At 48.3% G+C, this 24,844-nt stretch overlaps 2 protein-coding genes across 3 annotated transcripts in view; one reads left to right on the forward strand and one right to left on the reverse strand.

The window, feature by feature from the left end:
* Window positions 1–3,683: 3,683 nt before the first annotated feature.
* On the forward strand, window positions 3,684–14,478 carry LAMP5 (lysosomal associated membrane protein family member 5). Its single transcript, XM_075036777.1, has 6 exons — window positions 3,684–4,100; window positions 4,382–4,554; window positions 4,841–4,972; window positions 5,052–5,157; window positions 6,649–6,837; window positions 13,294–14,478. Exons 1-6 carry the CDS (start codon window positions 4,061–4,063, stop codon window positions 13,470–13,472), a joined length of 819 nt encoding a protein of 272 aa, XP_074892878.1. The 5' UTR covers window positions 3,684–4,060; the 3' UTR covers window positions 13,473–14,478.
* A 5,794-nt stretch (window positions 14,479–20,272) lies between these two features.
* The window catches only part of PAK5 (p21 (RAC1) activated kinase 5), a 92,485-nt gene continuing 87,913 nt past the window's right edge, over window positions 20,273–24,844 (reverse strand). For both annotated transcript variants that reach the window (XM_075035454.1, XM_075035453.1), the window contains 2 exons: window positions 23,221–23,355; window positions 20,273–22,566 (listed from right to left, as the gene is read on the reverse strand). In XM_075035454.1, the coding sequence (XP_074891555.1) occupies window positions 22,411–22,566; window positions 23,221–23,355 (291 nt within the window). In that variant the 3' untranslated portion in view covers window positions 20,273–22,410. The remainder of the gene's footprint in view (window positions 22,567–23,220; window positions 23,356–24,844) is intronic.

Raw genomic sequence — 24,844 nt, forward strand, 5'->3', positions numbered from 1 at the left:
GAAGACAGTGCTGTGAGCTGGAATTGTATACTATTGCCTACTGCAGTGGTTTCTAGTCAGTAAGGAGAAGCAAATGACAGACCAGATACAGAGGGAACCGGATGGCGAAGCATTAAATGTTACTAGTTCAGGCTCACTTACAGCCTGGTTGGAAACCGCTGCCATACCTGTTAAAAGAAATAACTGGAAATGGAGGACTTGAGTTCAGCTCACGTCCCTCTCTGAGGAAAATCAAACCTGCCTGTCTTAATTCCCTGTTGAGTATTGTATGCATTGGGGAATACAATGCTTTGGGAAGGCTAAAAAATACTCTCCTTAGCCTCCTTTTGAGTCTGTACTCGCTGCTCAGCCAGGAACAAGACATTTATCAAGTCAGAGAATATGTGCTTCTGTGAAACCACGGGGCTGGGTAGCCTCAGCTTCCAGGCTCAGCTCCCAAGAACTGTTACGTATTTCATCCATTGACAATTTAGCATAAAACGCAGACAGTAATTTGAAATTAAGTGATTAATTTTGTCAGCTAAGTATTTTGAAATGCTGTTTAAGTAGTATTTGATTCAAAAACTATTTGAAGTTTGGCCGCTAATGTAATGAGGTGAGAATTTCCATTGAGATGAAATAGGCTAATCAATTTGAACATTGGTAGTGAGTTAAAGCAGTTTAAAATGTCATTCCCTGCCGGGGTGATGGATTCCACTTCAGTGAAATTTCATCGAGGGAAGTGGCAGATTCCCTCTCTCTGAATCTCTTTGGATAAATTCAGTGCAGCTGTGATGGGAAGGGTCATGACACCCTGGCCTCACAGGCAGCCTGCTATTCTTTCACTTCCATTAATTTGGGGGTTGCTCATTAACTTGACTGTTTCCAAGGAGGGGGGGCTGTTTAACCCCCACCCCACTCGAGTGCAGTCCAACTGGGTTGCCAGAGACCCAAAATACCCCTCGGGGGCCGATTTCCTTGCAGAGTCCACACGCCATTGCCCACGGGCTGCCTGTGAAGCCGGCTGCCGGTGACAGACACATCCCAGAGCTGCTCGGGCGGAAAACCCCGCTGCCAGGGATGCGCCGGCAGTGGTCCCAGCACTGCAGCACTGCTGTCACCGTGCTGTGTGTGAGGAGGCTCTCCTCTGGTAGCTGGGGTGGTAGCAAGGGGGCTTCAGCCTTCAGAGATACACAGGCAGTCCCCACAGCTGGGGTAAAGGCAGGTTGCAGGGCTGGCTCCAGGTGGTCCAGTCTGTGACCATAAATTGGCCCTGGTCACAGTATTTCAGATCAGCTAATGCTGCACTGGCTCCCTCAGGTAAGACCTTCCTGCTCTGTCAATGTTTTGGGGCTTTTTTGGTGTTCGGAAATCTTAGGCCTTTCCCTTTTTTGCTACGGAGAGCAGGATAAACCCAGCTCTGCAGGCTTGGAGTGAGGATTGTCACTGAAGCTGAAGGGGTTTTTTTGTTGTGCTGTGCAGCTGGCGGGTGCTGGGAGAGCACGGTTCTGTGCCGTGGGGCTCAGGCGGCTGTGGGTCAGGCTTGCCGTTGTCTCTAACACAGCTGCTCTCTCCTAGCTGCTCCCTGTGGTACCCTCCTACATGGGCTGGATGCAGGGGCAGCTGCTCAGGATCATATATTTATTTGGAGACTTAGAAGCTACCTAGAAACCTCAAAAAAAATTGGAAATTAAATAGGGAGCTAGAGGAGGAAATAGAGGCTGGTTAAATACTGAGGTCATCGGTGAAAGACCTGAGGAAGCCAGGCATTAAAATTATCACAGAAAGAGTCTGTTGCAGTCAAAGAGCCTCATATAGAAAAAAATTTTTTTTCCTTTATATAGTTCCCTGGAAATATTACCTGCAGGTCAATCCTGTATCACAACTGGCACAGGTCTGGCTCTATTTTGGGGAGCAGGAATGACACTTTATCATCAAACAGGAGAGAGAGGAGATGGCCAGAATGTAATATTTAATTTGTACAGCAAGCAGAAAGGAATTGCAACAGAATAGTTAACAAAAATCGGTATGTTTCTTCAGTATCCGCTTTTATTTTTAACAAGCTATTTCCCAGCAAGAAAACCCTTCTCCGCAGGTGTGCCCTGGCAGAGAAAGGGCAGCTTCCCAGCGGCAGCTGCCCACAATCAAAACTCACCTTGTAATACCTTGCTTCGCAAAACCCTGGACCGATTCCTCCAGACTCCTTTTCCTGAACTAGAAACGTGAATTGCTAGTGAATCCGCGTAACGCCACACGCGCCAAATAGCTTCTGTCCCTTTGGCTTTTTACAAAAAAAATAACCTTGGCGGTAGGCTCCTGTTCCCCGCTGCTCCCGGGACTTGGCGTCTCTGTAAATGGTAAATATTTGGATGTGCTCTTCGTACGGGTCGAGGGCGGCAGCGCATTGAAGGGCCGTCAAAACTCCCGATGCGAGGCAGCGAAAAATGTTTTAACGTCGGCGAACGGGGAAGACGAAACCCCGGAGCCGCGGGGGGTGGCGGTGGGGCCGGCGCTGCCCCGGGAGCAGGCGGCCGGGCCGGGCTCCGCGGCGGGCCGCGGTGCGAGCACCTCGGTCTCGTCTGCCGCTGGCAGCGCCTCCTGCGAGCCCCCGGGGGAAACCGGCTGCTCCCCCGGGCGCTCTGGGCTGGGAACGCGCCTGCTCCTCCCGGAGACCCCTCTCCCGACAAGCCGGGGACCCGTTTCACCCCCGCCTCCGGGTCGAGAGGGAGGAAACGCAGGCGCCGGTTTTGCAGGGAATAAAGGGGACTGCCCGGTCGGGACTCCGGCAGCGCTGCGCGCCCCGGGGCGGGCAGCGCAGGGTGCAGGCAGCCCCCCCCGCCCTCTGCTCCCCAGAAGCCGGCAGGGATGGGGTGCGCGGTGCTTGTCTTCACCCCGCCTTGCAGCCCCTTCTCTCCCCAGCGCCGGGCCGCGGAGCCTGGCAGGGACGAGCTCTTGTCAGCGCCCCGGCACAGCTCTCCCGTGTCACAGCTCCGAGACGCGCCCCCAGGTGTGCCCGACCCCCCCCCCCCCCAATAACGCTTCGCGTCTGCATGGCCTGGATTGTTTTGATGCACCTTCTCGGTGCTGAGGGGGCCGCTCCCCTCGCTCTCTGTGATGGTATGTCTTCCGTTACGGTGTGTTTTGTGGTATGTCACGACATCTGAAGAGCTCAGGTATGTTGATGGCCGTTTACAAAAGGGTACCGAGTCTGCATCTGACCTTGCCACACAAAAATAGCCGCACGTTTCTTTCTAAATTAACACACGAAGCAGCTGTTCGCCTTCACCGAAATTACTGACGCTCCGTGAGCAGCCGGCGCTGGACTAGATAACCCCTCCTCCATCCCCTCCGCTGTCCCGGTTTAGCGGGTCCTTTGCCTCTCCGGCGGCGCTGGCGCTGCCCGGCGACAGCCGTCGTCCCCCGGGAGCAGCCGCCTGGCGCGGCACCGACAGCGGAGGGAGGGTGGCAGGACCCTCGGGGAAGGTGCCCCGGCGAAGGCCCTGTGCCCCGGGCCGGTGTAGGGCTCGCCCCGGGGCGCGGCCCCGCTTCCACCCCCTGCCCTACCCTGCCCGGGGGAGCGGGGCGCGCTCGGTGCGTTTCAGCCCCGCTCCGGCCGCACGTCGGGGCGGCCCGGCTGGCCCGGGTCCCCCCCGGCTCCTTCCCCCGAGGTCCCCGCTCTCCGCCGGGATCCCCGCGGGGATCCCCGAGAGCCCCTCCGCGGGGGTCGGCGGGGCCCCCCAACGCCGGAGGAGGGGAGGGAATCCCTCCTCCCCGCCCTGCCTCCGCGTACGCCCCGTCCCTCAGCGTGGGCGCCTCCATCAGCTCCGCCGGCATCTCCCCTCCTCCTCCTCCTCCCCACACACCCACACACTCTTCCCCGTCCCTCCTCCCCGCCACTCCGCAGCAGAGTGCTTTTGCAGCCTGTGCAGCTCCTGAGAAAGGAGGTGTTTCAGCGGGTTTTTTTCCTCCTTTTATTTTTTTAACATTTTTTTTTTTCCTATTTTTTTTACCTCCGGAGCGGACGCTTTCGGAGGAGCAGCAGCAGCAGCCGCCGCGGACACGCCGGGGCCGAGCAGGGAGGATGGCCGGGGGGCGCCTCCCGGGGCTGCTCTTCCTCTTGCGTGAGTACAGCCGCGGCGAGTCGCGACACGGAGCCCTGTCGCGATGAGGTGGGCGCTGGCGCTGAGACAGCCCCGGGGCTGCTAGAGCACCGGTCCTGCTCCACCGTCACCGGCTGCCCCATGTCCAGTGCCTTCTCTATCGCGACAGAGACGCCCGGTCGCGACAGGGAACTTACTCCAGCGGGTCGGGGGGAGCGGGGGGGGATGTTAAGGTGAGCCGGCAGAGGCTTGGGGCAAAAGGCCCCGGGGGGTGCCGCCGCTCAGCGCCTCTCTGCCCGCAGATGCCGCGGCGCGCCTAGCTGCCGAGCAAGAAGTTGAAAATCTCTCCGGGCTCTCCCCTAACCCCGAAAAGGACATTTTCGTGGTGCGGGAAAACCGGACGACGTGTCTCATGGCGGAATTCGCCGCCAAGTTCATCGTCCCCTACGACGTGTGGGCCAGCAACTACGTGGATGTGAGTAGGGGCCGGGGCCGGGAACGGGGGAGTGGGTGGGTAGCGGAGCTGCGGCGCGGCCCGGGGGGCGGCCGGGGCTCGGGTTCGCAGCGCGACAGCCGCAGCCGCGGAGCCGCTGCACGGTGTCACGGCAGGACCGGGGGCGGGGGGGTGCGTGTGGAAATCCGCCGGTAGTTTTGGAAGGTCCTTCATCCTCGCCGAGGATATTCAGCCGGGGCTGTGGGGGGCCTGTGGGCGCCCAGGGGGGCGCGGGGCCGCCCCCCTGAGCCCCGCTCCCCGTTTGCAGCTGATCACGGAGCAAGCCGATATCCCGCTGTCGCGGGGCGCCGAGATGAAGGGCAAGTGCGGCACCAACGAGTCGGAGCTGGAGATCTCCTGGCTGGAGCAAGCGTACACCCTCAAACTCTTCTTCCTGAAGGTACGGGGCTCTCCCCGCGCCCGGGAGCTGCGGGGCGCACGGCGGTGTTGCCGGGGTGTGACCGGCCCTGTCTCGGCAGGAGGGGCACAACACGTCCCGGGGGCAGGAGGCTTTCTGGAGGCTCAGCCGGGTCCAGTTCACCTACGACACCGCCGAGCGCACCTACTTCAAGGACGCCGTCAGCCGTAAGCGCCCCGGGGGGACGGGGTTCAAAGCAGATCCCTGGCGTCTGGCGAGCGCCGAGCCGGGGCGGGGGCGACGGCGCCGCGGACACCCCGCGGGCTGCTCGCCTAAATGCGGTTTAACGGGGGAAAAAAGAAACCTCAAACCCGCCCGACAAAGCCGGGACCCGGTGCCGGTTTTAAACCGCGTATTAATTTTTGTTCCCCCTCCTTTCTAGTCTTGTTTCTTGGGTTTAATCACCGCGGTTGCCGTGGGAGGGAGAGCCCTACCTCTGCCCGTTTGCTGCGCTGTCCCGGGCCCTCCCGGCGGGACCCAGGGGCCCGAGGGGGTGGGCAGCGGGGCAGGGGTCCGCCTGGTCGGGAAAATTTGCCTCCTTTCCTGCGGGAGATGTTTTTTAAGGTTTATTATCTCCTTGGTTCTGATGATGGTTGAAGAGGTGGGAAAGCCGTGGCTTCCCAAGGTAACAATGAGATCGACATCAATATCCATGCCCCTACACGCCTCCACACCCAACAGCCTCTCCTCTTTTCTGGCTGGGTTTCCTTTCTTTTGGCTTTCATTTCGTTGTTAGTCCATTTCTGCTGAGAAATTCGTTGTCTTGTATTGGAAATAGATATACTGTCATTTGCAAGTTGCTGTTCTTCAAGATTTTCAAACTCCAGCGAATGGTGCGTTAAAAGTTTGTGGCGTAAGACGCACTGGACACAGAGCTGGTTTTCCCACTGGTGTTTCTACTGCTTGTGTCCCCAAAACACGGTGGTGGTCGTGCCTCATCACCCTCTGCAAATGCGAAACACTGATCGCCTTTCTGTGCTGCTGGAGGGGAACAAAGGGCTGCAGAAGAGCAGGAGGTGGAAGGCTTCCCTCATTCCACCTTGCTGAGCTGCATTCAGCCTTCATTTATAAAACAAGCTTGATGTGATGGGAAAATATTTTCTCATAATCTATACTTGGGTGAAGTGGTCATGTTGTATTTTCAGGAAAGGTGTTATGGCCTGTTTTGCTTTGTAGTGAGGTCCCCAAATAGCATTGCTCCTTCCCACCTGAATTCAGAGCCCAAGTGCAGCCACAGGAATTGCCATTCCCCAAACGTAGGGAGTATGAGCACAGTCCAAGGCTGAAATCTGCATATACATCAATAGAAACCATTCCTCCAACCTTATGGACTTCAAGTCCTGTGACACGAGCATCGCTGGCAGCAGCAAAGCCAGCTCTCCCCTTTGCGCCGGCAAGACCGCACGCTGCAGCCATCCGTTCCTGCTTGTGGGCAGGCAACCCCAGTGCGGGAGTTGCCCTGGCTATGTGGTGGTGTCATGCCAAAAGCATGGTCCCACCCCAGGAGAAAATGCTGCTGTAAGAGCAGTGGAGCGTGTGGCCGCCGCATTGCACACTGCCTGCATGCCCTTGTGTTCAATTCATTAGCTTTGTTAATAAAGTCACATCGGTCCCCCAGAGACAGGACCTGACCTCTGCTGTTTCTGCCCCTTGGCCAGCCGGGAAGCACACAGCCAACTCACACCATCTCTCTGCCCTGGTCACCCCAGCTGGGAAGTCCTACGAGTGCCAGGCACAGCAGACCATCTCCCTCATCTCCAGCGACCACCAGAAGTCTGTGCAGCTCTTGCTGTCGGAAGTACGTGTCCAGCCCTTCGACATCACCGCGGATTTTGTCTTCAGTGAAGGTAAGATGCAGGGTGAAGGCACGTCCTGCATCCGCAACATGCTGCTGCTGCTGCGGCCTTTGGGGATGTCGCAATGCGCTGAAGGAATTTGGGTCCCACCTTTATCAGAGCACCTTCCCCTCCCTCCAGCAGGTGGTCAGTGCTCCCTGCAGTCCCTCCAACCCATTCCCTGCCTCCATGGTCCCCCAGAAGCCTTTACAAATTCAGCCCAGCTGCTACTTGGTCAAAACACGGGCTGTCGTTGCATGTACGCTGGCTTCTGTAAGGACTTACCTAGCTAGGTTGCCAGCAAGCCCTGGAGCTGCCTGGTCCCTGGGGAGCCCTGCAAGGGTTGGGTGTCTCCTCTGCAGCACGGAAGGTGCTTCGGTAGAGCTCCAGGGGCTTTTTAGGGCCACTGCACCCTGAGGAAAGCTTGGGGCTGTAGTGGCAGGAAATACTTGCGATGCACATTGCTGGCTTCAGTTTGATTAATGCTCATTGCAAGGATGAAGGAAGCGTAACAGAGACTTCAGTGAGGCACCTCATGCGCCAAACACAGGGGATGCTGTTCCTCTTCTTAGGTTTCTTTAACGTTAATTGCGGATAAAAGAAAATGCGAGCTAACACGTGCTGTTTGTATCAAAGGGTTGTACTGAAGTCAGCAGCAGTACTGCCGTGGGGCAGAATTCCTGCAGATTTTTCCTGCCTTTATCTTGAGGAACCTGTGGTGCTCCTCCTTCCCAACATCCTCCTGCCTGTTCCATCAGGTTGAATGAGGGAGTGTAAACATGCTCACCTGAATTAGGACTTCGAGACTAGTCCCCTTTTTATAGTGCCATCTTAGCAAATTGGTTAACTCCATTATTGTAAAAAGATGCAAATAAAATTTGTAATAGCCAAATCTTTTAATAACGAGCTAGAAAATGGTGGTGTTATTTTCAAGCTTAGCATTAAAAATTTGGGGCTTTATTATTTTGCGTGTGGGAAATATTTTAGAACACAATAAAAAGCCAGCACTGACTACAGAACCGAGCACTTACACTCATGACTCACATTCCTCTAACTGATGTAGTAAATACATGCTATTATGTACGCTGGCTCTGGCAGAGCTCTGTGTGGCTGAATTACTCATGGCAAGGCCAGTGTAGTACAGAGTAGGTTTTATCCGTGGGCACAAATAAATCTTTTTTTTTTTTTTTCCTATCGAAGTAGTACCACATTTTGCATAGGTTACAGTGAGAAAAAAGTAGAATTTAATAGTCTCCTATTATTTTTTGTTGGCACATCTTCATCCTCTCCTCCCTTCTGTGGATCCAGGCTTCCTGCACTCAGGGTTTAGCTGGGCAGACCTTGGAGGCTGAGAAAAGCATATTTAAAATATGCAAGTCTGGACTCAGTTTTAGCTGCTGTGTCTCTGTGATACCAAACCTGTCAAGTCCAAGAGCTCGTGTTTAAAAGAACCAGACTTGGGGTTCATTGCCAAAGGCAACTACCTGCCTTTTTCATGATATGCTCTTTCATATCAGGCAGTTTTGGTTTGGTTTGGTTTGGTTTTTTTTCCTTTGTTGTTGTAGTTTCGTTGTTGTTTTTTTTTTTTCTCCAGGACACAAAGAGGCCCTGGTTGGTTTAGCAATCTTTAAACATGTGTGGGGAATTCCTCCTCCTGAGGAAAGCACGGTTTCTCTTTGCCAGGCTTTCTGTTTTTTTGTTGTTGCTCTCATTATTTAGTGACACTTCTTTTTGTTGAATTCCACTGGAAGTTAAATAGCAAAGAGCACCTGGAGAGGATGGTCAGAAATGCCCAAGAGGTCATTTATCAATGAAGCTTCGTGCAGGGCTCTGGCACTTCTCCCAGTGGCATGTCCCCACCAGCCCTGCGGACCAGCGTGTCCTCAGCACATGCATGGCAAAACATGATTCTTTGTGGGGTCTGATAATCACTGCCAATCTTAAATTACAGTAATTAGCCTTCTCCTTTTTGGTTCATTAATTTCCCATTAGGTAAAATTCCTATTAATTATGAACAAGCTACAGAACATTTTAAAATATTTTAGAATAGAGAAAGAGACCTGCTAGAGCAGAAGAATTGCAGAGATGCAGGAGTGTCGACACCCTTTTACCACAAAGAAATGGGGGGAAAGGTTTTGTCATTAGTCCTGACACTGTCCTGTCTGGGATAGACTAAAAAGCTTGTAGTCTGTGATTGGATTGCTCTTGGTTTTTTTGAATGCTTAAACTCATGTGCTAGAATATTTTTTTTTTCTTTTTAAGACCCTGCTTCCAACCCTCACAAAAAATATAAAAATGTACATAAATATATATATTTAGTTTTTTTCAGTACAGAAGCAGAACATTTTTTTTCATTCAGAGCTGGGGAAATTTTTTTTTTTTTAATAGGGAAAATGTGCATACATTTTTCAGCTTAAAAGATCAGTAAAAGGAGAGCTGGATCAAGATCATGCGAGGAGAACATTTAAATTGATGAAAGAACCCCACAGAAATTGTCACCTCTTTTGATTTTCATCAAAATAACGCAAAATACTAATACAAAATGATACAAAGGCTGAGAATTAGGGACCAGGATTGTGGGACGTCTCATCTCCCTCTGAGCCATCGCAAATGAGGGCCATATTTTCTCAAGGGATCTGGGCACCTAGTAGCTCCTCTTTGCAAGGTATGCAGCCACCTTTAAAAAATCACTGTCTTTTTTTTTTTTTTTTCCTTTTTATTAAGCTAATCACTTAACAAACGCCCATCTCAAAATCTCAAAAATTCATCCTATCATGCCAGACACAACTGGGCTGTTTTTTCATCCTTTCGAACAGCCCCTGCACCGGTCGTCAGGCTTGTGGTCGTGACTGCGGGAAACTGCTGATTTTGTTGCCGTGCTGCTATTTGTTCTGCAGAAGGATGCTGAAACAAGAAAATGGGCCTGTTGGGTGGTTTCATAGCCTAGTACTGAAATTGGACGAGCACTCACCATAGAAACCGTGGCGGTACGTGAGCCTGGGTGCTGTGTGGCGTCGGAGGAAGCACAGCACAAAAGAACAATGGGGACGTACCTAAATGCCTCCTTTGTATCCGCCTGCAGTCTTTGTTTGACGGGGCAGGGACCCTGGGCTGCGGGGTGGCACCTCTCTGGCAGAGGGGTGACCCCGCTGGGTTCGGGATGCAGCAAAACTCCCAGCATCACCTGAAAATTTGCCAGGGACCTTTTTGCTTTCCTGTAGTGAGGGTAAAACCTAGCGATTTAGGAAATGCTGAGATCCCTGCGACCTGAAGCAAAAAACTCAGGAAAATTTGATGGAAAGGGCTGTTTTCCTGCGGAAGGCATTGATTTAAAATACATAGCAGTTCCCAATGTGATGGCATTTCATTTGTCGTGCATCAACCAGCCCACCTGCCCGCACTGTGCTTGATGGGGTTGAGTGTCTGAATCTGTGGCTGCCGTGGACTTTATGCAAACCCTTCTGCCCTCCCACTCCCCCTTTGCATTTTCCTTTGCTGATAGACCAGGGATGATACCTGTTACCTGCCTCCCTGTGGTGTTGTGGACCTCAGTGCCTATGCAATGCTTTGAACTCTTGGGGTGAAAAATGCTTATAAATGTTAAAGTATACTGTTATAAATGTGAAAATATTTTCATTTGTGTAAAATGATGTGTTTTAACATTATGTTAATGTCAAAATACAAAATTCATTCTCCTAGCAGTCAGCACCTAGAGAGCCTTAGTTCTGCTGCAAATGTGCTTGTGCTTACCACTTGCCTGTGCCTCCGTGCTGGGTCCCCCACAGCCCTATTCCCATTCCCTCTATGCTCTCTGAAGAGCCCAGACTTTCGCAGTCTGCTCCAAAAGGAGAAAATGGATCTGTCTGGTGAGGAGAAGGTGTTGGTAAGGCAGGGGGTGGCTGCCCTGCAAGGCTGCTGGGGCAGAGCGCTTTCTGCCCGTGGAGGTGCAGCAGTGTTTGTGGGTGTGCTGCTGGAGACTGCGAGCTTTGCCTTGCCTTTTTTTTTTTTTTTCTTTTTTTTCCTATTGGCTTTTTTTCTTTTAATCCTCTTTAAAAAGTGTCAGGATAAAGAACTATCTTCCTTGGCTGCTTGCAAGATTTGACACCTTCTTGAGTTGTGACTCAGACACTTAAATACAGCTGTGGCTTTCTGTGGACACCAGAGCTTTGGCCACGTCCTCTGGCCCATTTTGTGCTCTGCAGCTCGTTTGCTTTGGCAAAAGCTGGGAATTCAAATATTGCAAGCAGGTGCTTTAGAGTTGGGTTAGTCCTCTGCATCGTGGCACTAGTGCTTTTAGCTTTGCCTTCTTCACTGACTGCAGACCTCCATGTTCACCCCGTTCTCCTGCAAACTCAGCATCGTTCTTGTTTAAGGAAAGGCACACAGGCAAACCTGCTATGTTTGAGCACAGGTGAATGTCCTCAGTTGGGTTTACAGCAGGCTTGTTTCATTTTTCTGTAGGGTTTAAGCTAAACCACTTTCAAAGCAAAAATTAGTGCCTGCCGGAGGAGATTGCAGTGGCTGGACTAAAACACCGCTAATTGGCACATCAGCACACCCCGGCCCATCGGGCTGTCTGCAGGCACGTGGTGAGTGCACAGGGGCTCCTCTAGCATGGATCCTTCCCGTCGGAGGGGTGCTGCTTTGTCCTGGCACGTGGGCAGTGGGGTCGGAGCACCGTGCATGCCTTTTCCCGCAGTCAGGTCTGGGATGCCAACCTGCCGCTGTGTCTCTGCCTTGGCACCGCAAGTCTGGTCAGGCCTTAGCATCCTAAACCGGGAAGGCTTTCATAAAGCTCTAGAAACCTGATTTTGGGAGCTAAATAATAATCAGGGTTTTTTTCCCCTTTCTCCTGAATACAAACAAACAAAACCCCTGCATTGCAGCAAGTGCTGAATCGCCTGTAACAGTCCTGGTGATTAATCACTCCTCTGGTGAAACAGTGAGCAACTGGAACCGAAAAGGACATTTTTTTTGTTAGACTACATTTCACTTTTGCTTTTTTGTTTCACTTCATTTTCAGCTCAAAATGTTTCCTGATGGCATTGCTGCGAGCCAAGTGCTGGGAGGAGGGCTCTGCTCCGGGAGGTGACAGAGCTCTGGAGGTGCTGGCACCGCTGGAGATAAGGTCCCTGCTGACACCTCCTGCCTGGGCCTGGGGGGTCTCTGGGTTTTTCCTGCTCTTTGCCACATGCCCTTAGATTTGTAGAGCGTTTGCCGTTTGTGGTTCATTGCAGTTCTCTCTGTCTTGCAATCAGCTGCCTGGGGAACCCATCTGCACAGTCTTTAGCAACGGGAGGAATTAGTGGTGCCCTTTGTATCTGCTCATCTAACATGCAGCCTTTTTTCACCTGCTTTTTTCTTGTAAGTAATTGCTGTCTTCATTGTTTTCAGCACAAATCTAGTGCTGTGAAGATGACCCAGGGGCCAGAGCACTGTCCCTCCTGTCCCTTGTAGCTATTTTTTTTCTTTTTTTTTCCCAGAGTGGGCATTTTTTTTCTTTTTGGTCTGGCAGACCCAACTCGGCAACATCGGCTTGCCTGTCCATCAGCACGAATAAGCAACAGTCCCGTGGGGAAAAAAGGAAATCGTGATCCTGTCATTCAGGCCTGCAGTAGACTCTGGAAGTGTAAGGGAGGTGAACCGGGATTACCAGCATAATGTATTTCCCAACCTTGGTGGCTTTTGCAAGCTAAATAGAAAAGTGTTTTCCCATTGTAGCTATGGTTATTTTCTAGTGGTTTATTAGACTATGATGGGGACTTGTGGGTCGGAGAGAAAAACACTGGGGAGGGCCGTGTTGCTTCTGCTCATCCTCATCCTTTGCCATATTTGACAAAAAACGTGACGTTCTGGGATGCTGTTTGGCCACAAACACACATGTGCTCTGCCAGTGCTGGTAAACTCCCCATGGGGAGCTCACAGAGACGGGAGAGATGCTGTTAGATCTCTGCCAACTTGCAGATAGAGGGGAAAAATCTTTTTAACGATAAGCAGGGTACGTCTGATGGAGGATTAAAGACTTATTGATGTTGAGGTCTCATGATGCAATCTTTATAGACTCTGTAACTAAATAAACAAAGCAGATCTTCAGCCGTGGTCAGGAAACTTGTACTTATCCTGTCGCATTCCCAACAAAGCCATGGCTGTACATGGCAGAGAGGCATGAAGAGGAACTTAGGGGCACGAAAGCGTTTTTTCCCACCGCGTCAGCTGGTTTGACAGATGTTACCTCTCCCTCCAAACCCTGCATTGTGACTGTGATTTCCCTTTCCTCCAAAGCAATTGATTTTCCCCCCAGGACTCCGATGATGGCTGCTGTCTCTCATTGCTGCTGCGGCTGTTTTTGCTGCGCAGGGACCCCTGGTGCGGAGCTGTGACTCTGGGTTGCTACTGCAGCAGGAGTTGAGATTTGCAATGTCGCATTCATTTCTCTCTTTCTCTTTCCTTTTCTTTCTTTCCCTGCAGAACACAAGTGCCCAGTGGACCAGAGGGAGCAGTTAGAAGAAACCCTGCCTCTGATTTTGGGCCTGATACTGGGGTTGGTTATCGTGATAACCCTCTGCGTTTACCATATCCACCACAAGCTGACAGCTAACCAAGTGCAAATTCCTCGGGACAGATCTCAGTACAAACACATGGGATAGGGGACAGGATGGAGCAGCCCATATATTTATCAGGTAGAAAAAGCAAAAGCACTTTTTTCTAAGGTGAGGAAAGGTTATGGGGGGGGCGAGAGACGGTATTCACAACACCTAGTCGTGGGTATTTCATGGAGATGCACAAGTTAAGATTAGGCTTTAATCTAGTCAGTGCAGAGACATAGCTGTCTCTGTAAGAAGACTCAGAGCATCTGATTTTAGGAGTCTGTCTGTGGCAGTAGGTGGTACGAATACCTTCTTAAGCAGCTGGGCTGATGATCTGGAAATAGAAATGCTTTGCATGTCAAACTTCAACACTGGGGGCAAAATTAGCTTTTTTTTTTTTCTTTTTTTTTCCTTTTTTCCCTCTCAAGAGACTCTTCCCTCCCCAATGCATTGCTCTTAGCAGCGTTCAGCCCTCTCTGTTTATGTCTGTACAGGGAGCAGGGCTAGGGGACAGAGCCATTGCACAGACTTCGTTAAGGTCCTCTAATGAAGGGATTCAAACCACATTCCTGAAGTTTGCACTTATGTCAAGGAAAGCATGAAGGCAATACAAGTGTGTTTTGAGGGGGAAAAAACCCAAACCAAAAAAAAAAAAAAGGCCAGAACCTCAAGCTGGTATAAACTGGAGTAACTCCAGTGCAGCAGATCGCAGCCAGCTGAGGAGCTGACCTGACACTTGAGACCGAGTGAAGAAAGTTTGTTTTTGCTTCTTGAGCCACATCTGAACTAAACTTAAAAAAATAATTAAAAAAAAGAGTATTGATACACAAATTACAAAGTGCCATGCTACTGCAAGTCAACTGAGAAATGCTTCTGGCTGGACATCCTGCACGTATTGTGATTGTCGTTGAGATGTTACATTGCTACCTGTAACCAATATTTTCACAATGAAACAAAAAAAAAAAAAAGAAAACAGAAATGTTAAAGTTACTATGCAGATTATTCAGGTATAATCTAATGTAACGGAAAACAATATAAGGGAACCCTTGACATCTATCCTTAAATGTAGACAATTTTTAAAATTAATTAAAACATGTACATATATAATACTTGATTTGCCTTCTTATTTTGAAATGATGTAATGCTTTTTACTAACTCCATGATACCTAATGGAATTGGTGCAAAAATACATCGTCTGAATGGATGTTAAATGTAGGATTTAGTCTAGCGGTATTTTAGGTACAGATGGTTTGGTGAAGACATGGTGGTAGCTCAGTATTCTGTGATTTGTTGGTTATTTCTAATATTCTAATCTCTCAGCTGTTTCTTTCTTATGTGTTTTGTGGGCAATGGTGTGTTTCACTCTGGTCCTGTCGAGTTCCCACTGAAACGTTTGGCTTCCCTTGGCTCTGGTGTTACTGCAGCAAGAGTTAGTCCAGACCTTGTATTAGTTTAGGCTATGGAAAGTAACCTTCTTGGTTCTGAACTGATTTGATCCAAATAGGGGCTCATACAGACTGTTCTCTTTCAGCTTAAAACAGGATAATAAGCAAAGAAAAATAGTAATTTCAATGTCGAGAAATGTGAGGGGAGAAACTTAACTGCTTTTTAATGCTGCAGTCTCCTCCAAAATTTAGTTGGTTTTGGTTTTTTTTTTTTTTATGAAGGTGGATGCAGCAAGAGCCTTTCTTTAGTCCTGTCTTATTCCTGGTCTCATTTCTATGTTATGTTCAGCTTTTTGTTTTCTCGTTTGGATGTAAGAAGCAGAATTATGGTGCTAATGAAGCTTGTGGCTTTGCCCTTTTCTTTTAAAGCTCTGGTGAAAGTGTTCTGGGCGGGCTTTGGGTTGACCAAGTGCCACTGTCTACAATGAGCTGATTATTATAAAAAAAAGAAAAAAAAAGAAAAGGTTCTTTTAGAGGCAGCCAGAAAAAGCCATAGGTAGCAGGAGAGTAAATAAAAGGATTAAAAGTTCATCCTTAATAGAGAGGGGCCATAGTTATCAGCTTTGTCCTGCCTCCCTCTTGTCTGCCCTCCAGCCAGACAGGCTCTCCCAGCCAGCTCCCATCAGCCTGGAACATCTGCTCCTGTATTTGACATCCCAAAAAATCAAAGTAAAATAAAAAAGGAAGCAAACGGCTGAACTGCAGATTCCAAAGGAGCCCCTCCATTGTACTTAGTCTTCCGAACAGCACGTTTTGGCAAGGCGGCTGCAGGAACGAGCCGTTGGGATGGCACAGTTACGTGGGTGAGCAGCGGTGGGGCAGGACATGGAGGCAGGATGGGGATGGAAATTGCATCAAACTGGAGACATCCCAGTCAGTAAGAGGCCAGTCCTCACCTGGCTGGTTTTCTCCCAGTGAGCTGCAAGTCTTTGGTGTCAATAGGAGCAATTTCTGCTGGTTCGGTTGAGTATAATGAGAGAGATAAAAGACTTGGGACGTTGTCTGTGAAAAATGGGGGAAGAGAAGGACTTTGAGGCTGGAAACAAGGGGAAGGATCCTATTTTTCCCCTGTGCCATCTGTTTCTCCAGGAGAGCCCATGAGGGCTTTTTTTTCTCCCTCTTTTCACATTCATCAGCACCTGTCCCTCCCCCCCCCCCCTTCTTTTTCCTTGCAAAACTTGAGTTAGTTGTGTGTCAGTTTGGATATCAAAACTTTAAATGGGGGACATAAAACAGAGCTACTTCCCTTCCACTTGTCTTTAGGAGAAGCTTTACAGAGATAAGGAAGTGCACATCACAGCACTTTTTATAAGTTGTTTTTATTTCTGATCCACCCCACGTTTTTAACCCAAAGAAGGGATAATTGTACTGGGCTTGCATTTCTCAGCTACTTTCCATGACCCCTGAGTGGATCCAGCCTTGCACTGTGGCCATTGCATCGCCAGTGGCAGAAGCAGAGTAGATGCAAAGTATTCCAAAATATACAACCAAGCAAAGTCTTCATGCTTCTTTCCTCTTGGCCTCCTGCATTTACCTCGTGTGATGGCTCCTCACACAAGCCATCGGTGGCAATCCCATCTGCACTATAGTTTCTTATATTCCACAGAAATTGTACTTATTTTGCAGAGTTGGTTTGGAGGCAGGAAGGGGATTGTCAATAGCTGGCGAGGGGTTGACAGATACTTCTCAAAACTGGAGCAGGACGTGGGAAACCCACTGCTCGGTACCCCTGCAGCATTTGATGGGCTATGTTTAACCTTTATCCTCCCTTGGAAGCTACAATTCAGGGTTTATATGGAGCTGTTTGAAGGCAACAAAACCTGGGGCTTGGCTTAGCTGCCATAGTGTCGCTCTTAGGAGAGGCAGTGGCTGGTGGATGGAGCTGCTGGCTGAACATATCTCCAGGCTGGTTTTTGGAGCAGCTGGAGTTTGTTGTGCCTTGTTCAAGTAAAGCTGCTGGTGGGGTTTAGCCTCTTGCAGGTCATGTTGTTGGTTCCCCATTTGCAGAAAGTGAGCAAGACCCACCTGGTGTAACAGGGAGATGCTCTCAAACATCTACATTGATTTGAGATGGAAAAATTCTAATTTATGGTTGACTTTGCAAACTAATTTTGGTTCAACCTGCAGTGACCCTGTAAGGGTACTCATAGCAGAGCCGTCCAAGGAAAACATTTGTCTTCACCGCTCACAGGAAACTGTCCTTGACTGATCCCACTGCTTGAGCATTGGCCAATGCACTGAGGTGGTGGCATCGGCCATCGGAGGAGAGGACAACCCCCCAAAAGCTGATGCTGCTCCTTTGACCCTATGCGCACATGCCCTAAGAACTTTTGCTGCTTTTCATGATAGAGGTTTCCTTTAGGTAGCACTCAGCATCACCTTCAGGCTGGAAGTGTCTGTAAGCTATCAGGAAGAGAGTTGTATGAATATAATAATTAATTTCTTGGTTTTCTGAATTAAGATGATAGAAAATAATTTCTTGGACTGAAATGCTTTTCCTCTCTTTTTTTGGGAAGAAAAGAAATAGAAACAATAATTTCAGCTCAATGACAGTTTGCATTGTGCCCCAAACTGATGTATCCTCTTTAAAGAAAGAGTTAAGATGTTGAAAGAAAACCCTTTGAATCTTTCAGTTCTTTCCATCCTTTTGCTAACAATTATTTACTGAATTGAATCTGAATTTTCCATCGATTTAAGCTTTCCAAGCCTATTTTTGAAAAATTATTTCTGAGAGAGGTTAAAAAAGTCGTCCAACTTCCCTCCTGCCCATCAAACTACAGCGAAGTCTTGAGGATAGCAGCACTTTTATTGGGACTTCATTTTATGGTTAGCTTTCATTCACTGGTGGCTTATTATGAGCTAGCTGCAAACTTGAACACTTTGCTTTATAGATATTTATGAACACACTAGTAGAAGGTGGGTAAATATAAGAAACTTATCACCCTACTGAGCTCTATAAGGACCTGTAATAATTAAGCACTTATTAAAGCAGCTGGTAATGACTTACAAAGTACTTATGATTAGAACTTTAATTATAAATTATTGATGTTTTGCCAAGGAGGGGAGTTACATAGCCAGTAAATGCCCTGGCCTCTGCTACTAAATATGACAAGTATTTGTGAATACTTGTAGGACTGGCGACCTCAGAAAAAGCCGTCGTTCCTTAGTGAATGGCAGGAATAAATGCACTGGAGTAACTGGCCGTATGTGGAGCTCAGCCTCAGCCGGTGCAGCAGATGAAGACATCTTCTGGGTGAATGGATGCTCCCAGCATCTGGTATCCAAAAAACTAAAACTAAAGAGTATATTTTTTTGCTGAGATGCCCAACAAGGGCAAGACTGCACAGCCTACAAGGCAATAGTGATGGAGGAAACAGCTTCTGCAGCACGGAGACCACAGGGACCAGGATAAGGGCTCGGGAGCCATCGGGTTGCAGGAGATGAGACCTGGGAAGATCCTGCAGAGGTTACCCAAGGAACAAATTTGCAGAGCAGGCAGGGAACACGGCTCAGTCAACTGTGTAGCCCAAGGTAACAGGCCATGGTTATTCCCTGCTTTTTTGCCTGGCTCTGGGTTTATATGAAGTGCTGTGGGTGAAACAGCTAAAAAGTTAAGCATTTCTTTCTTTTTTTTTTTTGAGTCATGGCTACTGCTTTTTGAAACATTTACTGATGTTAGCAACCAAAAGTAATATAAAACCTCATTTATAAGACTTGAAGATGCTTAAGAGAGCAAATAATATTATAGATTCATTAGCTAACTGATGCTACTGGGGAGCCTTGGAGGTATGGTTTCAGTAGGCATGAGAGCTGAATGGTTATGAGCCAAAAATTAAGGATGCATACGGAAAAAACCAGGGATTATTTAGGGGACAGGGAAAGGAAGGCGGAAATGTTTCAACAGGTATGGTCTTTCTGAAGTACTTCATATGCAGAGCTGTATGGGTGTGCTAATCATGTCTCAAGATTTTCTGTACTATATGACTGACTGCAACAGCATGTCTGGGTGTTTCTTTCACGTGCCAGCTCTGCCGATGTCTGTTGAGCCATGAGAGCTTTTTTTCTGTGTGTAGAGAAGTTGTGTATTTTTCTAACGTGTGGTGCGCATGCAGGTGTGTTTGTGTGTGGGGGACTCTCAGAATGGCTGAATCATGGTATCTTGGGTTGAAATGGATATTTCTCCAATATTTCTCTAACTACATTATCTGCTTCAGCCTGACAAACCACACTGGTGATTCTGCCACCGGGAAGTTTCTTTTTGTGCAAGCAGAAGAGGGGAGGCTGGTGCAAGACAAAGGGGTGCTCCGGGCCTGATCAGGACTGGCCTCTTCGGGGCTGGGAACGTCCCAGGGAGAAACAAAGTAAGTCTCCCACGTCAAGTTTTTTGTAAAGGCTGATGGTACAGATTTGAATGATTATTTCCCTCTGTTATTTTTTCCCCCCACTTAGGGTTATTTTTGGTGTTGCATTTAGCTCATAGGCTGCCTGGTTTTGCCACACCCCATTGCGCTACAAACCCTAAGCCTTCGCACTTTCTTCCATACGGCAAATTAAAGATTTTTTTTTTTTTTTTTCCCCCACTCATGGGGCCTCTTTTGCCTCTTCCAACCTGCTGGTCCTTGATTTTTAAGTCTGATGTGCTTGGGACAACTGTTACATTGGTTTGTTTTTAGGTTTTGGTTTTTGTTTTTTTTTTTCGGTGGAGGCACAGCAGAATCTCAAGCTTCTTATTCTTACTCATGTCCTGTAGTTCATCATAATTGTTTATGCAGTGATTGTGCCATCAGCTAGGAGAAAAATTGACACTGAGATGTTCTTTTTTTGAGGTCTTACTCCTACCTTCTTAATTTGGAAAATTATAGCTGGACAGCAGCACTTCACTCTTCAAATATCTTAAACTAAAAAATACAATCAAAAAGTACAGAACAACCTATTTTATTGCACCCGTACAGCCACTGACTACTGACTGTCCCCTTCCCATGGCTGGTGGGTAGGCACAGGTTTGATTTTGGATCCAGTGGCCTTCCTAACCCCAAGCCCTCATGGTACTGGTGCTCAGCCCATGACCTTCACTGAGGCTGGGGCTTCCCGGCAACTCCCCACCCAGGGGTCAGGACGCAGCTGTGACGAGCAGCAAGGGACCAGGGAGGAGCAGCTGCCTTCCAACGCAGACATGGCCACTGACAACACTTTAAAATCACTAGGGGCAGCTCTATAAATCACTATATATACTTACATATATATATATATACACATACACACGTGCGTGTGTGTGTATATATATATTGCACACATATATACAAGGACCCTCCTTTTTTCTTGTTATTTGCTTGGGCCAGTACTGTGGGACAGAGTCAAATTTAGACAATAGAAACAAGGCATGGGGAAAAACAAACCACACTGGAAATGAAAGCATTTATTAATTAATTTATTTAACTTGCATGTGCATTTGTCTCACCAGCAGTTGGTGTTCACAAAAAACCCCTTTGAAATTGACAAAACTTTCAGTAAACTTGATGAATACTGTTTAAAGTATCTAATGATAAGAAAGTTGCAGAAAATTCTTCACTTGTACAGCCTAAAAGGTGCTGAATATTGAAGAAAAAACCCCCAGCAACCCCAACCCCTTTTTTATTCAAAGGTGGTTAAAAAAGTTTACTTTTGTGGCTAGTATTACAGTTTTGCCTGTATGTCATTGCCTTTACTGGTGCAGCCTGTTTTCCTGAGTTGTTAAGACTACAAAATAGAAAGACCTTAGAACGCTGTGGGTGCTGCGCGCTCTGGCAGGTTTCTGCGGGTTGGTACCGGGAGCCTGTTTGCGGCGGGGCAGCAGGAGCCAAACACATTTTCTTTAGTGTCTTCTTAAAATGTGCAAACAGGGTTAAGAAGAGAAAGCAGTGGGGAGTAAGACACACAGATGTAAGAACATTTATTCAATGTTTGAGTTCATATTTATCTTCTCTATTCTTTTTTTTTAATTGTTTCTCTCCCTTCAAATACTCTTTAACTTTTTAAGGGCAATACTAAAGGAGCTTCTTTACTATTGGCAACTTTTTTGTCCTGGAGGAAGATCTTTAAGAAACAGCTCCTGCCAGGTTTAGATGTTTGGTTATAATTTACTACAATAAATAACAATTAATTTATTCATTATGAAATTCCATAATAAGAAAGAAACTAACTGTGTTTTCACAAAATTGGCTTTGTGTTTCTTAATGATATTGTAAAATGAGGTCAGTAAGAAAAAAAACCCCTTGAAGAACATGGCTTTCATATTATACATAATTAAAAAGAACTAGTCATTAATAAATAAAATTCATTTATCATTGAAATAATTATGAAGCACTTCTAAAAATTTTAAAGGCAAATCTATTTAGGCCTACAGTTAACATGCAAAGTCATCCAACAAATAACACAAAATTGTACCGTAGTAGTCAACTGTTGCATCAACATTCAAAAAGGTCTAGACAGCAGCACGACTTCTTCTATATGGCAAACATCTCATAACGCATCACAACGCTCTGTTGGAGCTCTGGAGGATACCTGCTGGGCGGGCGGACAGACACCTGCCATCCCTTTCCACTTCCAGAGCATGACAGAAATAACGGAGATTTTTGTGATAACAAAACTGGCCTTGCAGTGGCATAAAACGAAGGGACTGCCACGGCATGAGAAGATGACCCTTGAGCAAAGGTACGCTGGATGCGTTAGCTCCCACCACTGGAGAAACGGGGAGGGAGACCCTGACGACCGCTAACATTCAGCAGCAGCTCTGATTGCCGCTGCGTCACCGGTAGCGCTGAGAGGGCAAGCGCCCAAAGCCAGACTGCCAGTGCTCCCACAAGCGTCAGTTATTGTTGGCTCTTTGGGCTGCCGTGATGTCGGGATGAGTGCTCTCCTCACCCTGATGGAAAATCTGCAAAACCTTCTAACTTCCTAAAGGTGGTTTTGTTTTGGGTTTTTTTTTCTGTTTTCAAAAGGGTTAAAAAAGTAGGAAACTTTATCTTCTCAAATTCTTGCTAAGTTACACTTAATACTTCAACTAACACAACAGTTACATGACAAAGTACTGCAAGTTATCAAAATGTACTGTACAGAAAATTACAAATTCATTGCAAAATACATTGCGCTGCTATGACTGAGATAAAAAGTGCTTTTTTGTCAGAAAAGTGTTCTTCTGAAATAGAAGTGCTGTAGCCTGCAATAAAATTCTGGTGTTTCACTCTGGTTGTGCTCTTCTGTACTAATTATCTTTCCAACCTTGTTTGCATTTGGCACCTTCTGCCTGGATGGCCAAGAAGACAACAGCACTGGGGAGCGATGGTCCATGGCAGAGCGTGGCCACCCAGCTGGCGGCCAGGATCGCTCCCCGGTCCCTCGCAGCCCCAGAGAGCACCTCCTTGGATTTTTTACACACCACATTATTTCCGCGGGGCTGGTTTTCCTCTGCAAGGTTTCACTCGTCCCTGCCCACGGTTTCCACACAGCCGCGCTGGGATTCTTGCGTGGCCGTTATCCAGACTCTGCACTGACCTCCTCCCGAAAAGTCGTCAGCTTCAGCGATGCCTGTGCTGCCTCATGAGGGGCACGATGCAAGAAGGGGGCCCAGCCAGTTTGAGAAATGGGTGTCTCAACAGTTCCTGTGCTGTGGCTCTCTGCGAGGGCTCCCGCACCAGCATTGAGTCCAAGAAGCCCCGGAGGACCGAGGAGACCTGAAACATCACACTGGTGTTAGGGGCAGACAAAGACACCCCTTTCCAGCCTATGCTGGGTCTGTGCACACTGCTTTTCTTGGGAAGACAAGGGACACACTGAGCTGTCCTACAACAACAGATGTACTGAGCTGAAGGGCCATGTGTCTTCTATGTGCCATTAATGTTGACAGTATTTGGTTATATCAGTGGGGTGCAGAATGGCACACACTGCATAGCTTTGCATGTGGTGGGTGAGAAAAGCAATAACATATGCTGAGAGCTCAGGTCTGACTTCTAGAAGCACACCCAAAATGGGAGGTACCCAAAGGCTTTGGCACTGGGCATGGATGGACCAACCCATCAGCAGCAGGACTGACGTGCTGACTTGCTCTGGTCCTTGGGCAGGGTGGGAAGGGCAGGGAGCACAAGGCTCTGTGCAGCTCCCTTTGCAGTCACTAGCTGCAAAAGCAAAACTGGGGCTGGGCACTCAAAAGCCTATGGTTTGCTGATGGGTTTGGCCTCGCATCCGCCCGACACATGTCCTGTGTAGGACCCGCTGCTCAAGGTGGTACCTTAAAGTTGCAATTTATCCTTTGAGCATGGAAGTGTGTGGCTATGGTTTTATTAAATGTTTGTAGGTGCAAGACCCTCATCACCTCTTGGAAGTCTGACCTTGTGCATGTCCTTCACCCGGGGTGGTAAGTTATCCCGGATTCGGCGCATGGCCTGCAGTGGTGGCTCGTTGAAGTATGGAGGTTCACCGTCTATCATCTCTATCACCATGATGCCCAGGGACCAGATATCCACCTGTAACACACAAACCATTCATAAACACCATTGGTAGTGCAGAGAGGGGACTACCAGGCTCAACAGCTGGGTTCGTGTGAACCTCTGAGCTGGCTCGAGCTGTTGTACCTGCTGTCTGCACCCAGGCTAAGCCAACGGTCTGGTGAGCCATCACCATAAATCTTTCTTTTTTAACCAGCTGACAACAATTTTTTCTCCTGAGCAGTAAATGCATTGAAGAAATAAATTAGAAACAAGTTACAAACCCAGGTCTGCAGCTGGTTTAGGTGATGTCCACTGGAAGCAGTGCTAAGGCACGCTCGTTTGAGAGGCCAGCTGCACTCTACTGTGCTGCATTTCAGCTGTACTGATTTGCACCCTCTGAGTATTTACCCCAGGTTGGCTCCACAATGCTGCAGAAAGGTGCAGCTAGTGGGAGAGCAGGGTACAATTCAGCTGCTGTGAAATCAGTTACTCTGTATTCCCTGAAACTTAAAGACTGTAGGAATGGCATTTGAGGCCCCAAGGCAAATGCAAGTCCTTACTACACCCAGGCCCATTTCCAGCAAGCACAGATAACCCATTATATAATCCCTTTGGAAAGTGATTCAGCTCCAGCTTAAAAAAAAAAACAACAGCACAAAACACTTTTTTTTTTTTTGGTCCTGGCCTGCTGCAGAGCTGCTCCAGAATCCCCATCTTCTGATGACTGCAATTCCTGTCATTTGCCAGCCCAAATACAGCCAAGGCCAGTTCATACTGCTTGTGTTCTATTGCCAACACTATCCTTCAGCTTAAATCTTTTTTTTTTTTTTTTTTTTTTTTATCCTTCTGGTGGGGGAACCTAATGTAGCCATAAGTTCAGCCACTTTATAATCCCTTCAGTGTTATTAATGGGCTAATAATAGCTGATGTTATTACCCCTGAAACATCTTCTACAATGCCAGACGTCCTGGGTGAATGTTGGTGCTTGCAGGGTGCCCTCCCCCTCAGGCGGGAGCTCTCCCTGCCTGTGCCAGATCGGTCCCTGCTGCGTGATGTGAAAATGCAGCATCTCCCATCTCAGGCCTTGGCTGGTGTGTGTGTGTGTGTGTCTGTCTGTCTGTGTCTGTGTGTCTGTGTATAAATATATCCATATCTATCTATATTTATCTTGCAGGTGTGTCTGTGTGTGTCTGTGTATAAATATATCCATATCTATCTATATTTATCTTGCAGGTTTGCTCTCTGCAGCTGTTACTATAGGCACTATCAAGCAGAAGACAACTCCCCTTACCACATCATAGAGGAGAAAATGCAGCCGCGTCTCTGGCTGGGGAGGCGTGAGTCACTGTCACGGCTGTGCGCGGGAGAGGGGATTGCTCTTCCCAGGCTGGCAGTGCCAAAGTGCTGTGACTCAGAGCTTCCTAACAGAGAGAGTACGGCACTGCAGAGCTGCTGGGTCCCCACCTTTCTGGGCTCATCTGAAGGGCTCTAATAAAAATGTGTGAATTGCCTTTTCCAGACCATT

The sequence above is a fragment of the Buteo buteo genome, chromosome 9, assembly GCF_964188355.1.
Source record: "Buteo buteo chromosome 9, bButBut1.hap1.1, whole genome shotgun sequence".
NCBI classification, from domain to species: domain Eukaryota; kingdom Metazoa; phylum Chordata; class Aves; order Accipitriformes; family Accipitridae; genus Buteo; species Buteo buteo.

Excerpts from the sequence above, each read along its gene's own strand:
- LAMP5 (XM_075036777.1), top strand. The coding sequence starts at position 4,061 with ATGGCCGGGGGGCGCCTCCCGGGGCTGCTCTTCCTCTTGC. Across the intron at positions 4,973-5,051 it reads TCAAACTCTTCTTCCTGAAG|GAGGGGCACAACACGTCCCG; the intron begins GTACGGGGCTCT and ends CTGTCTCGGCAG. Across the intron at positions 5,158-6,648 it reads CTTCAAGGACGCCGTCAGCC|CCGGGAAGCACACAGCCAAC; the intron begins GTAAGCGCCCCG and ends CCCCTTGGCCAG.